General features: G+C 37.4%; 1 protein-coding gene across 6 annotated transcripts in view; it reads right to left on the reverse strand.

Moving 5' to 3' along the window:
* grik1a (glutamate receptor, ionotropic, kainate 1a) overlaps nt 1-15,783 on the reverse strand; it is a 66,765-nt gene that overhangs the window by 31,702 nt on the left and 19,280 nt on the right. For all 6 annotated transcript variants that reach the window (XM_055208506.2, XM_055208502.2, XM_055208505.2 and 3 more), the window contains exons 4-8: nt 13,170-13,351; nt 12,860-12,913; nt 12,253-12,426; nt 10,213-10,356; nt 2,924-3,031 (exon numbers count right to left, since the gene is read on the reverse strand). In XM_055208506.2, the coding sequence (XP_055064481.2) occupies nt 2,924-3,031; nt 10,213-10,356; nt 12,253-12,426; nt 12,860-12,913; nt 13,170-13,351 (662 nt within the window). The remainder of the gene's footprint in view (nt 1-2,923; nt 3,032-10,212; nt 10,357-12,252; nt 12,427-12,859; nt 12,914-13,169; nt 13,352-15,783) is intronic.

The following is a 15,783-nucleotide window of genomic DNA, read 5'->3' on the forward strand; positions in this document are numbered from 1 at the left end:
AATAAGTGTAAAGGTAATACATAACAAATACACAAATTAAAAGTATAGTTGTACTTTAGTAGTGCATTTGAAAAAGTTAATTGAAGTGTTTTGATATAAATGATGCCTCAAAAGCAAAGTAGAGTACACTTAGATGCTCTTAAGTTTATCTTAAAGGAATAGTTCATTTTCTTAAAATAAAATTCCAGATAATTTACTCACCACCATGTCATCCAAAATTTTGATGTCTTTCTTTGTTCAGTCCAGAACAAAGCCCAACATTTAACACTCAACTCAACACGCAACAGCCCTCTTCAACGGAGCCTCAAAGGACCACAAACGATCCCAAACGAGGCATAAAATGACGATTGTCATTTTTGACAAGAAAAATAAAAAATATGCACTTTTAAACCACAACTTTTCGTCTAGGTCCGGTCCAGCGCAATCTAACGTAAATGCGTAGTGACGTAGGGAGGTCACGTGTTACATATATGAAACGCACATTTGCGGACCATTGTAAACAACAAACTGACACAAAGACATTAATTAGTATCAGTTGACATACAACAACGTAGGAACGGTCCTCTTTCAACACACTTGTAAACACTCGTTTTTGACGTCATGACGTATTGCGTGGGGTCACGCTGGCGCATCACGACCGGATCTAGACGAGAAAAACTGTTAAGTGTTGAGTTAAGTATTAAATGTTGGGCTCTATTAAGTCCATTAAAATGAGAAAAATCCTGCAATGTTTTCCTCCAAAAAACATAATTTCTTCTCGACTGAACAAAGAAAGACATCAACATTTTGGATGACATGTTGGTGAGTAAATTATCTGGATTTCTCTTTTAAGAAAATGGAATATTCCTTTAAGAAGTACTAAAGACATTTTTTTGTATACAAGTAAAATTAGTGCATGGAAATAATATATTTACTAAAAGTTAAGTTTACTTAAAGGGCACCTATGGTCTGATTCAACCGAAAGTGTGAATTAGTCTACCCAGTCTCACGAAATTATGTACCTATAGTCACGTAATTTTTTTTATTCTTTTTCGTGATACTGTCACAAATTTCCGTGTTTTATTGCAATCATATCACAAATTTCTGTTTATTTGTCATTGTCACGTATTGGTTACTCAACAGCCTTTTCCTATTTTCAAACCATTGACGTTTCAATTAGGGTTAGATTTGGTGTTTGCGTTAGGATGTCACTTTAAGTATTGATTTATACAATTTTTTTTCTGATTTATTTTTTTATATTTTCTGATTTTTAAACCATTGTCGCCTGGTGTTAGGGTTAGAGTTGGGTTTGTGTAAGGATGTCATTTTATGTAAATCTAACCTTCACTGAAGCGACAATGGTAAGAAAATAAGACAAAAGAGCTAAGCAACCAATATGTGACAACGACACATACAGAAATTTGTGATACGATCACGAAAAACATGAAAATTCGTGACAGTTTCATGAAAAAGAATCAAAAAATTATGTGACTATAGGCACGTAAATCCTCTCGCTTTGACTCATAGCCTGTAAGTTAACTCCTGTTAGCATTGCATTGTGAGCGAATCTTTCGGACATGGTGGGGGGCGTCGCATTTCCGGCTGACGTCAGAGGTATTCAAACTAGGGCTGAACGATGTGAGGAAAAGTTGCGATGTGCGATGACATTGTTTAATGTTGCGATGACGATGTGAGTTGCGATAAATGTTATTTTTTTCCTGTTTTAGGGGCCATTCACATGTCGCGCCTAAAAACACGTGGAAAACACTAGACACGTAGGTTATTGTCACATGACCTGTACGCTGCGCTTGTGTCATTCTGAAAAGTTAAAATGTTTTTGAAATACCTGGAAAAACGAGCGTGTCGCGACCGCGGTGCTTCCAGAGCACACATACATTTGAAATAATGAACTTGAGCGCGCAATAGACGCAATATGAGAATCACCGCTCCCACAGTACCTGTGTTTGCGGCGTCATCTCTCCTAAATCCAAAATAATTCCATGATATAGCTGAAGTGCTGTTCATTTTCACCACAAGGTCTTCAGAACACAACACAACACATTTTCCTCACTCTTCTCTCCTTCCTCTGCCATCGTTTTTGCTAACAGGCACAGCGTCGCAACTGACACACCTCACAAATCAATCTGAGCGTAGCTGACTTGGGGGTTCCCCTGATTGGCCTATAGCGTGAACGCGCAAACCATCGCTGCGTCCGAAACCGCCTACTTCCATACTATATATAGTAGGCAAAGTAGTGTTTTTTGCATACTATATAGTATGGTAGTAGGCGATTTCGGACGCAGCACATGTCTTCAGGACTAAACGTGATAGGTCAAACGTTTATTACATGCGCTTACTGTTTTCCCTTCATTCATCGCGTCAAGGCTGTCTGTTGCGATGTGTTCATCGCGTGAGTTCAAAGCGCGATGACGATGAAAATTCGATGTATCGTTCAGCCCTAATTCAAACCAATCACAACTTACAGATTAGCTGGCCAGTCAGGGCCACAGCGCTTTTCAAAACGATGAGTTTTTTACAAAATTAGTGCGTTTCAGGAAATTTTGAGCTACAAAAATGTACGGTATGTGGAAAATAATGTGTTTTTTAACCATAAACCACGCAAACACATTGTATTATACCAAATACACAAAATAATTTTTTAGCAGTGAAAAGGTGCCCTTTAAATAAATTGTATTTTAGTGTTATTTTTTCACATGGGAATAAATATTTTTTTGGCTTTCAAAAAGCAGATTTTTGGAAAGTACATTTAAAAGGCACATAAGTAATTAAATGCACAATAAACAAACTGTCCAAAATATGTTAAAAATCTTGGCTTAAGGTTTCAGACACACTGCTTGGGAACTCGTATAAATAGTTGCAAGGTTAACAGATTAGACAGCCGAACGGTTTCTCACCGTTACCTTAACAAACATCTCCGACTCACCTTTGCCGCTCCGTCCTCCTTGAGGCTGATCAGATCTAAGTTGAACTCTCTGCGCAAACCATCAGTCTTGTTAAGGACTATTCGTCCTGTCAAACCATCCCATTGTGCCTGAGGGCAAAAACAGTGTACAGAAAAAAAGTGCACAGTATTTGGTTTAATGCGGTGTCTTTCAGTCATAGCTATAATGGCGTATTGTGTTGCCTGAAGGCATGTGTGTCTATTTAACACAAAGACCCGAAAAAATTCAACCAAACATTTTCCTGGAAAATTGCATTTCACCGGAAAAAAAAACATAAATCAATGATCTCCTCAATATCTCATTTGCTTATTATAGAAATGATGCTAAAGAATGCATCTTAGATTTTTCTCCAGAAAGTATATCAATAATATCTTAAATTGTGCTTCACATTTTTGTTAGGGTCAAATTATTAGAGCTGTGCTATCTACATTCATTACAGAACTATGTTAAAATGTGGTTTTCTTAAAGGATTAGTCCATTTTCTTAAAAAAAAATCCAGATAATTTACTCATCACCATGTCATCCAAAATGTCTTTCTTTGTTCAGTCGAGAAGAAATTATGTTTTTTGAGGAAAACATTACAGGATTTCTCCCACCCTAATGGACTCCAATGGACCCCAACACTCAACAGCTCCAATGCAGCTCAAAATCGCAGTTTCAAAGGACTCTAAATGATCTCAAAGAGGCATACGGCTATTATCTAGCGAAACGATTGTCATTTTTGGCAGAAAAATAAAAAATATGCACTTTTAAACCACAACTTCTCGTCTATCTGCAGTCCTGTGACGCGCCAGCGCGACTTTACGTAATACGTCATCACGTCAAGAGGTCACGGATGACGAATCGAAACTACGCCCCACTGTTTACAAGTGTGAAGAAAGAGGACCGTTCCGACGTTGTTGTATGTTGAATGATACTAATTAATGTCTTTGTGTCAGTTTATTGTTTAAAATGGTCCGCAAATGTGCATTTCATATATGTAACACGTGATCTTTCCATGTCATTACGCAATTACGTGAGGGCGCGCTGGCGCTTCACAAGACCGGGGGAAGACGAGAAGTTGTGGATTAAAAGTGCATATTTTTTGTTTTTCTTGCCAAGGATGACAATCGTTTCGCTGGATGGGACCCGTATGCCTCGTTTGGGATCGTTTGGAGTCCTTGCAGAGGCTGCAATTTTGAACTGCATTGGGGCTGTTGAGTGTTGGGGTCCATTGAAGTCCATTGAAGTGAGAAAAATCCTGGAATGTTTTCCTCAAAAAACATAATTTCTTCTCGACTGAACAAAGAAAGACATCAACATTTTGGATGACATGGTGGTGAGAAAAGTGTCTGGATTTTTTTAGGAAAATGGACTAATCCTTTAAAGAAATAAATGAAGAATCAGCCGAGACTAAGCTGATACATGATTAAACCAAAACAAAGCAGGCAAAAACAGAAACAATTTTAAAAAAGTAATGCTTTGGCACATACATATTATCCCTAAAAACAACAGCTAACAAGTATACATTCATCTTATTTCCAGTAGCTATTTTATCTGAAATTGTTGTACTAAATTCAAACCAGAGAGCAGACAATCCCAGAATTCAATTATCCAGGGAAGAGTAATAGCCCTGTTCAATCCACTGCCTTTGACATGTCAAGTGAGATGTCAGAAAAAAACTTCCTATCTTCAAGGTTGAAGTGTTTCTCAAAGCACATCTCAGAATGTATGAGGAGACACCTGACTTGATGCTCACCTTGATATGGACCATTAGAGCCAAATAAGTAAGCTTCAATGACCTGGCTATAGTTAGCCAGCATCCTGGTGAATTAGCAGAAATATAAAACGTATGCCAAGGAACATCTGGACATCTCGACAATAAAAACATGTGTTAGAAACGTAAAAGTTCAATCCACACATGCTGATACAAAAAATTATAGATTGAATGCACTGTAAGTCGCTTAGTTAGGATAAAACCATCTGTAAATAAATACATGTAAAATTACTTCTTACTTATTTGTCATACTTTAATTCAAAGTCACTTACAGGAATACAATTTAAAAAGTCTGCATTACAGCACCTAAAAAGCTAAGGTAGATCAAGTTAATACATTTCTAATGTTTTTTTTTCTTTGCATTAACATGCATGATTCATCAAAACAGGTATTAAATGGAGTAAACAGGATGAATTTTAATGTTGTTTTTGCGACACTGCATTTCTTGGTAGAAGCAAAAGGTTTTTGTGTGTTTCCCTTCGGGTATAATTTGATAATGGCAGCACTTATTTCCTTTATTGGTTTTGAGAAGCAGTAGGCGGCAACTGTAACATATGGGGTCGCAAACACTTCCATTGCCAAAAATAAAATAATGATACTTAATTTTCACTTCAACCCTACAATTTGGCACCAAGCAGATATAAACGTAGTGAAAACCCCTACGCACGTCACTGTGTATCATAAAGATGTACTTTCTTTATAAGGCATACCTTGATCAGAACTGTTTTGCACGTAGGGTTAAATTTAGTCTTACACAGTGTAATATAATTAGTGATACCTAAGTTGTCATTTAGTGTACAAAAGCCATGTAATTTTTAATTATATGGCGATGGCACATAATACATTTTGTTATTTGTTGTGTTGTTTCTTCAAAATCTACTATAAGCAAAACGGCACTGATGATCAGCATCTATTACCCACCGGCTCAACATAAACAAATGTTACATTTAACAGCTGTTCAGCATTCTGGCAAAGTTGATAACGTATCTTACAGCACATTAAAAATAGTTTAAAATATAAAGATTTCTATTTGTCCTAGCAATAAAAACTAATACTGTTTAATAGAGCTGGGCAAAAAATTTTTTTTCGATTAATCAAAGTTTTTTTACATGTTTGATTCAAAATCGATAATCAAAGGCCACAATACGTTGTAATTTTTCATATATATTTTTTTCAAGGAATGCAACTGTTCTGACTTTTTTCAGCATACATTTCATTCATATTGCATTAAAATTTTATTGAATTTATCATAATTGTATGCATTTGAAAATTAGAGATGGGTTCTGTTTTAATGTATTCAAGTGTACCTAAAATAAAAGAGTTTAATGTACTGGTCTGTGGCTCTTAATTTTTTTTTTTAATTACTCACTTGTAAACTTATGTTCACTGTTCTTTTTTATAAATATAGTATTTGTATTAAATCTATATTCAATGAGTTGTCGATTCAAAATCGATCGATTTGATAGCTTGTGAATCGAAATCGAATGGATCTGGAACATCTGAATCGATACCCAGCCCTACTGTTTAAATAAAAAATTTCAATGGGTACATATGCAGTAGCCTAAAAATATCTAGCACATTAGAAAACGTGAGTAATTTGTGTTGCAACACAGTGTTTTATGGTTTTAATGGTGTTGTAATACAAAGTTTATGGGCTGTTAAAATGTAGCATCTGGACTCATTAGCGCATTTTCTCTATGCTGCCATGTATAAAAAATAACACCAAACCATCTCAAATCTATAACACAGAGTAAGGCAAAAGCTTTGTCTGGATGGATCCCACCTGGCTTAACCAGCAATACAGTAATTCTTCAAGTTCATCCACAAGTTTAATCAGCTATAACCATGTAGTTTATGGCAATACTTGTTTTCCAGCTAGGCAAGCACCAAACAAATACAAACCAGCATAATGTCACACCCTTGTGTCCTCTCTCCAAAACCCTGCCCTTCAAAAACAATGACACCTATTTCAGCAACACCTGTATGGCCACCAAGACAACACAACAAAACAACATTATGATACAAGAGCAAGCTGAGTACCAAGGACTGAGTGAACTCAAATGCACTGTTGCACAATCCAGCATTAAAGACCAACTGTGAAGTCTGTTCTATTTCTAAGACCTGAAATGTAACAATCACGCACTCAGACAGTCTGAGCCATTATAGAAGTGAATCTGAAAGCATATCTACAGTACAAATTCTAGTAAAGGGGTTATTCAGAATAAAGTGCAGGAGCTTTCGTTTCTCCTGAACAGGTATTTAAGTGCTATCAAGGCCATTCTCATGGTGAACGCTGAGACTCACACGCTCTACACTCAGACATACAAGGTGAACGTTTTGACCCCAGAGGTAGAGAGCATCTAGCAGACGTCTTGGGAAACACAGTTTTGGTTGTAAACCTATGTTTATGTAACCTACAAATCACAAATCTGACTAACAACAACTTTTTAAAAGTTCAGAAATATTCATGACATCATATGAAACAGTGTGTGTTATTTCATTAACATTCTATAGCAAAATGAAATATACTGTAAATCATTGCTAATTAAGAAAATCATAAACTACACTGTAATGAGAAAATCTCAAATCTCTTTAATCTTATTCCAGCAAGATAATATGATATCAGTCAATTTCAAAAGCAAAAAATATTAGTTTTTTACTAAAATACTACAAAAAATACTAAAAGGGATACTCCAGCAAAATATCAATATTGCCCCATGATTTACTCACCCTCAAGCAATTTGAGATACTTAGTTAAAGAGTTATTTTAGTAAATGCCCTTGTTCTTCCAAGCTTTATAATGGTAGAAAACAGGGATCAGGGAACAGCATCAAAAATAAAGTGCATTCATCCTTCACAGAAGTAATCCACAGGGCTCCAGTGGGTTAATAAAAGCCATCTGCGGGTAATCGATGCGATTTTGTAAGAAAAATATCCATATTTTAAACTTTATGAACTGTAATAACTAGCTTGCGATAATGACAGCATTTTGGACTCGTGTTTCACGAGAGTTTTAGCGTAGTGAGCGTTGGTTGCCAAGGGTACGTTGCGCAGCGACGCAGTGATGGCATGAGTCCAAGATGTCGTCATTACCAGAAGCTAGTTATTATAGTTTGCAAAGTTTAAAATATGAATTGTTTTTTACAAAATCGCATCGATTACCTGGAAAATACCTTTAATTACCACTGTGGGCCGTGTGGATTACTTCTGTGAGAGATGGTTGCACTATGTGGGGTTTAAAGTCAGAAGTTGTTGTATGATCCCTTTTTTCTACCGTTATAAGCTTGGAAAAGCAAGGACATTTACTAAAATGTGCTCGTCTGAAAGATGATGGACATATTTATCTCAAATTGCTTGGGGGTGAGTAAATCATAGGATAAGTTTTATATTAGGTATGTCAAATTTTGACATATCATAGTCCCCCTATGTTAACTAAGTATAATTTCACTGCTGGTTACAAATCTATTTTAAACGTATTAAATGTATACTGAAAAACATGTTGGTTCTACTTAAAAAAGAAAGTTACCTGGTTTAGTTAATTCAACTTAAAAACATTTTCAGTTAAAGGGACACACATTCGATTTTTATCAGTTCGAAACCCACCCAGTCAATCCCCGGGTCTGGCGTTACCACTTTTAGCATAGCTTAGCATAATCCATTGAATTTGATTAGACCATTAGCATTGCGCTAAAAAAATTTTCCTATTTAAAACTTGACTCTTCTGTGGTTACATTGTGCAATGATATTACGCAGTGCCCGAAAATACTCCCCTGCTCTTGAAAATTACTAAGGGAACTATTTTCAGACGCGGCGCAACATCACTGCGCCTGCTGCAGCCAGGGTACAGCAGCAAAGTCCTTGATTATTACGCCAGAATCAGAGTATAGTTCTTAGCCATATCAACCTAGAAAATCACAACTTTTAATTTTCTGTCGGTCTTAAGCCTCATTCAGACAGACAGCGGCGTTATCGCTGTGTGTCACCCATCTCTTTTAATGAGGTGTTTCTAAATCTGCTTGTCATAAAGAAATGAGTACCGTCTACTCCAGTAACTGATGAGAGAAAGAGGAAGTGAACTCCACTGCTTCGTTCTCATTGGTAGTCGCTCAACATTTGCATAAAGTTAAACTTTTCTTAACTTTCTCGCGTCGCTGCACATGCCCATACGGCCGCCAACGATCACTTTCGCTCGTGCCTCCTGAAGTCGCCAGGTTTCAATTGAAATTAATGAGATTGCGTCGCAATGTTACTGCTGGTCGCTGGCTGTCTGAATGGGGCGTCAGTACACAGTGTAACTACAGAAGAGTCAAGTTTTAATTAAGAAAAATATCAAAACTCTCTGGTTATTTTTGAGCGTGATGCTAATGGTCTAATCAGATTCAATAGATTATGCTAAGCTATGCTAAATGTGGTACCGCCAGACCCGGAGATCAGCTGAATGGATTGCAAAACGGTAAAAATCAAATGTTTAACTCTAGGGAAGCTGTAAAAATAGTATATTTTCAAAATAAGTAGAGTGTCCCTTTAACTAATATTTTTAAATTAAATTAAATTAAATTTGCAATGAATTTTAAACTAAAAACTTCATAATTTGTTTTGAAATATTGTGGATTTTTTTTAACAAATGGCTTCATTTTTTTTTTTTAATTCATGTGCCCTCATAATCTTAAATCAAAAAGTAAATCTCCTCACCCCCTCGAAAAAAGATCTCTCTTTACTTTAGGTCATCTGGTATGGCAGGTGGACAGGGTCGGGGAAAATATCGCAGCGATTAGCAAATAGCAACATGACCCACCTTCTCGAATTAAGTCCGCCCTACCTTTTTATTTCAGAAGTGGTTTCACTCGGATATACATCACCACGGAGAAAATAAGACAATCGCTACTTCTGTTTTATGCCGACCTTAAAATTTTAACTCTTTCGCCGCCATTGACGAGATATCTCGTCAATTAAGAGAAAACGCTTCCCCGCCTTTCCGCAATACCGCTATTATCCACCAGGTGGGGCCCTTCCGCAACTTTTTAAACCCGGAAGTTTTTCCCTATGGCAAGCGGCTGCATGTCCGTGTCTGTTTTAAAGATCGCTCTGAATGGGATCTCTATGAAAAGTCCGTCACAAAAATGGAATTATTTCTGCTTTTTGCTCAAAATGTGGTGTTTTTGCAGAAACCTACCCATATTCAAAAGCTGATTACAAAAGAACCACTGAAGGTAGGATGAAACGGGTTTTTTTGTTTGAAAGCAGAGGGTCTGTTCTTTCATTTGATGTATTGTATGTTTATATTTTTAAAGAAGAACATTTTCTGGAAGGCATTAAACTTTGGTGAAAATCATGAAAAACGCTGGCTGGCAACTTTTTTTAAAAACGCTGGCGGTGAAAGAGTTAAGGCAACCAGGTAACTTACTTTTTTAAGTTGAACCAACAAATCAGTTTTTTTACAGTGTATTGCAAAGTCTCAAGTTTACAATTCCAGTCAATAAAGACGAATTTACTAGACATAGGGTTGTTTCTCACCTCTTTAAACAGGTTCATGAAGCGCGGGCCATACCTCCAGGGCTTGTGTCTGTGGCACTGCAGGGAGCTCACGGTCATCTGCGTTGCCCGCTGAGACGCCACAGCGACCATGAACACTGCGTCATACATGAGGGCAGCTTCTGTCTGCACACCCAAATCACATTACAAAACATCAAACATGCTCTAAATATTATCTGCAAACAACTGCTTTTATATACAACTGAAAGAATGTTTTGTTATTTAAATAACATTAGAAATAACAAAGCAATATTTAATATTCTGCACTATTTCTCAGTCATACATCATCCATCTATCCGTTCCCTACACCGCCAATCCTTAGAGGTCATTAAAGAAATGGTAAACAATTCTGTGACATTGACAATGTTAATTCCTTTGTGTCAAAGCTCAGATGTCCTTCCCTTCAAGAACAGGATGCTCTATGGACATTCTCAAAGCATACCGAGTTCAACATTTCCACGTTTTGCATAATCTTGTGCCCCCTGACTGAACTTTGCTATACAACTAGAATGTCATTCTGTTTACCAATCATACCATACTAAAAATACAGTACTTGGAATTGTAGTTTATGTTTTATTCACATATGATCAAGGAAGAGAGACCCCACCCACCCGCCTTATGTTTAGTGTTGTTGTGTAATTCTAAGCGCATATGTGACCTGGATAGTAAAAATAGATTTTGAATAAATCTGCCAATGCTTTCTGCTTTAAGCCATCTATCCATGCTTAATAAGACTGAGTGTGCTGGCAATATCTACAGTGCCTTCTGTAGTATGGGTAGATTAGTGAGCATCAATGTGAATTAATACCGGTTATATATTTTACCTATACAGCAAAAGCTTACTGAGAGAAGTTAGGATCTGGTTTAATTTGAGGTCTATATGCAAATGAGGATCAATATGCCAATCTACACTCACCTAAAGGATTATTAGGAACACCATACTAATACTATGTTTGACACCCTTTCGCCTTCAGAACTGCCTTAATTTTACGTGGCATTGATTCAACAAAGAGCTGAAAGCTTTCTTTAGAAATGTTGATAGGATGGCATCTTGCAGTTGATGGAGATTTGTGGGATGCACATCCAGGGCACGAAGCTCCCGTTCCACCACATCCCAAAGATGCTCTATTGGGTTGAGATCTGGTGACTGTGGGGGCCATTTTAGTACAGTGAACTCATTGTCATGATCAAGAAACCAATTTGAAATGATTCAAGCTTTGTAACATGGTGCATTATCCTGCTGGAAGTAGCCATCAGAGGATGGGTACATGGTGGTCATAAAGGGATGGACATGGTCAGAAACAATGCTCAGGTAGGCGTGGCATTTCAACAATGCACAATTGGCACTAAGAGGCATAAAGTGCGTCAAGAAAATATCCATTACACCAGCCTGCACAGTGGTAACAAGGCATAATGGATCCATGTTCTCATTCTGTTTACGCCATTCTACCATCTGAATGTCTCATCAGACCAGGCAACATTTTTCCAGTCTTCAACTATCCAATTTTGGTGACCTCGTGCAAATTCTAGCCCCTTTTCCTATTTGTAGTGGAGATGAGTGGTACCCGGTGGGGTCTTCTGCTGTTGTAGCCCAACCGCCTCAAGGTTGTGCGTGTTGTGGCTTCACAAATGCTTTGCTGCATACCTCGGTTGTAACGAGTGTTTATTTCAGTCAAAGTTGCTCCCTTTTAACACTATTCTTTGTAAACCCTAGAAATGGTTGTGCGTGAAAATCCCAGTAACTGAGCAGATTGTGAAATACTCAGACCGGGCCGTCTGGCACCAACGACCATGCCACGCTCAAAATTGCTTTAATCACCTTTCTTTCCCATTCTGACATTCAGTTTGGAGTTCAGGGAATTGTCTTGACCAGGACCACATCCCTAAAGGCATTGAAGCAACTGCCATGTGTATGGTTGATTAGATAATTGCATTAATGAGAAATTGAATAAGTGTTCCTAATAATCCTTTAGGTGAGTGTATATGCAAATTCTGGGTAGTGCGATTGGCTCATATCCTTACAGTCATAATGCCGCTCATCAATCCGCTCTCAGGTTTGGGCGGGGTCAGCTGACGCTCCATGGACCACTTCTGGATCACGGATGCCACAAACGGATTGTCCAGATTCAGGAGGCGGAAGGCCGTCATGTTAACCCCACTGTAACGGTACGGCTCGAGATCCAGAGCAAACAAATCCTGCAAGATAAAAAAAAAAGATAATAAATATTCTCATTATTAATATTGGACAAATATCTAACACAAGATGAATCCACTGAATGTAAAATCCAGGCCAAAATCTCATAATAAAATGACTTCATGACTGGATCACATAAGACTGTACTCATCATCAAATGTGTATATTGCCTTAAAGTTGTTTTATAGTAGCATATAACTGCTTTAAAGCTAACAGACATTAGCTAAAAGCTATAAAATTGGATTGAGATTTGTCTATAAAGCTAAGTACACTTTGCATAACAAAGACTCGTCATGTCATGCAATGCATAAAAAGGCCTTTGTGATAATACAGCTCCAGTCACTTTGCATAAAATGATATTTGCCTGCTCATCACCCAATCCTATGAAAAAACACTATTATGAAAAGCAAGCAGCAGGGCGTTTCAGGCACTCACCAAAGTGGTAAAGAAGAAATGATAGTATTCAGTCATCATACCCATCGACATCAGCTGCGGGGGAAAAAACAAAACAAGACATGTTTTTGTACTAATCCGGAAAAGAGAGAAAAGCAATGAAGGGTTGCGTTTCAAAAAGCATGGTTTCAGCAGTATTTAGAGATGAAGAAATTATCTCAGCTCTGAAATGCCTGCTGGGTCACAGCATGCAAAAGCACTTCTGATCCATTTCTAATTCATATCAGTCTGCGTCATATAGCTTGAGTTCAATGAAAGTTTAAAACACGCAGTTGCCGTTCACGTTCTCCACCTGTTTGAGAAGTTCGGCGGCTACTTGGTAGGAGCAGTCGAAGATGATGTAAAACTCCTTTTCCTTCTTCATCTCTTTCAGTAAGGGGCGAGAGTCGCCTCCTCCCGAAGGCAGCTGGCGAATCCGGATCTTGAGGCTGTTTTTCGCCGGTGCTTTGATCAGCTCCTGCATGCGCATTAATCCTTTAAACGACAAACAGAAAAGTGTTATCGAAGGTGGGCTGCAAGGCAAGACAAGAGAAACCTATCACTAGCTCCAGTAATTACACCTTTTGATTTCCCCAGTGTGGTGGCAGATGTTTACGGGACCATAAATTGGTACTTGTTTATCCCGTCGCTACACAACAATCAGATTGGGGTTGGCTGTCTTTTATCAAAAAGGCAACTTGGCCTACTATGGTTCAAAGTGATGCATTAAAAAGCAGTGGGTCAAAATGATCCCTGGAGGTTGAACAGGCAAAGCATAAATAGACCTGTAGCTCAATTGGTAGTGCATGCTGTTAGCATTGCAAAAGATTGTGAGTTCGATTCCTATGGAACACATATGCTGATAAAATGTAAAGCTTGCATGCACTGCAAGTCGCTTATAGTGATGAAAGCATCTGCCAAAAGCATAAACATCCACAGAAATGTAAATTGGTGGTAATTAGGGATGGAAATCACAAATCTGATTCTGCCTAATGATTCTGGTTTCTTAACAATAACATTAACATTTCTTTAGTCATTTACAGCAATTAAATGACTAACAGTCTACTAATGAATACTAAAAAAATCTTCTGATGCATGTTTGGTGTCAACAATAGGACAATAATTAGCAAATTGTGTTGCTTACTCATTGTCTTATTATGTTGTGGCACATTTTTTTCTCTTATCACATTCATTTTAGACATTAATTTAAAGGATTAGACAATTTTCTTTAAAAAAAAATCCAGATAATTTACTCACCCCCATGTCATCCAAAATGTTGATGTCTTTCTTTGTTTAGTCGAGTTTTTTGAGAAAAACATTTTTCTAATTTTAATACTTTATTGGACCCCAATAGTTTACAATTGCAGTTTCAACGCAGTTTCAAAGGTCTCTAAACGATCCCAAATAATGCATAAGGGTCTTATCTAGCAAAACGATTGTCATTTTTGGAAATAAAAATAAAAAATATGCACTTTTAAACCACTACTTCTCATCTTGCGTTGTGTGACTCGCCAGCGCGACCTCACGTATTTTCCGTAAGCACGTCAAAAGGTCACAAGTTACATATATGAAACACACATTTGCGGACCATTTTAAACAATAAACTGACAAAGACGAATGAAGATATTTTGAGAAATATTTGTAACCAAACCGTTTGTGGACCTATTCCCTTCCATAGTAGGAAAAATAATACTATGGAAGTAAATAGGGTCCATGAACAGTTTGGTTACAAACATTTCTCAAAATATCTTCATCAGAACAGAAACAAGAAATATATACAGGTTTGAAACAACATTAGAGTGAGTAAATGATGACAGAATTTTCATTTTTGGGTGAACTATCCCTTTAATCAGGGTTCCCACGCCTTAACTTCAAATTCAAGGACCTTTCAACGACTTTCCAGGTCCAATACGCTCAAATTCAAGGACTAAATGTGGAGACAAATTTCAAGTGAGAGGTTACATTGTGTTACCTTTTAAGATACATTGTTACAATTCCCTTTCGAGGGAACTCACGCTGCGTCACTGCGGTGACACTTTGGGGACGCCTCCAGGGGTAAATGCGTCTGAATGTGTATATCAAATTTAACCCATGGTGAGGCTTAACGACAAAGACAGGTTGACGCGGGAGTCAAGAAGTATATCGCTATCTGAAATATTGCCAAAGACGCTGTTACAGGGACACAGGAAGTATGGCAAAGGAGATGCAGCATCTCGTTCCCTTCTCAGGGAACAACAGTAACATACGTAACCCGAGACATTTTTATGTGTCAAACACAACTATGCAAAAAGGCATTTTGGTATGAATCAACATTCCCATACAGAAGATATAAGCATTTAAAGCGAACAGTTTAGCAAGTGCTTTAAAAGTCTAGAATTTTATTATATTATCCTACACTACACAGGAAATTATATGGATTTATTTCCCGAAAATTCTTGCATAAAATAGATTCAAGCACTTTCAATTACCTGTTTCTATGTATGAATGTTTTCAAAAACTTCCCTGGGCCTTGAATTTTTTCCCCTATTCACAAACTTTCAAGGATTTCAAGGACCCATGGGAACCCTGTTTAATGCACTTAAACAAATGAAATTCAATGCACAAAATGAAATACTGAAATACCCAAAGTCCTTGCTTTTTAGTGCACACCTTTTTAAGTCTGAGCCATTTCTATAACCGTAGGATATAACCCGCAGGTATGAGCTACCCCGAACAAACCCCAAAGCACTGAAATCATTTTTCTAATGCCGTTCAGCCTGCCTTGTATTGTTGGGATTTAAATATAATCTAACTGTAGCATAACTACATTGGGCCATTCTTAAAATAGATTTAATTATTTATCTCTACAGCCACTGGAACTCAAGGACACCCTAATTGGATAACGAAATGTTTAATATTCTTAGGGGATCAATCAAATGATCCTCAGA

Source organism: Misgurnus anguillicaudatus, chromosome 12 (genome assembly GCF_027580225.2).
Source record: "Misgurnus anguillicaudatus chromosome 12, ASM2758022v2, whole genome shotgun sequence".
In the NCBI taxonomy this organism is placed as follows: domain Eukaryota; kingdom Metazoa; phylum Chordata; class Actinopteri; order Cypriniformes; family Cobitidae; genus Misgurnus; species Misgurnus anguillicaudatus.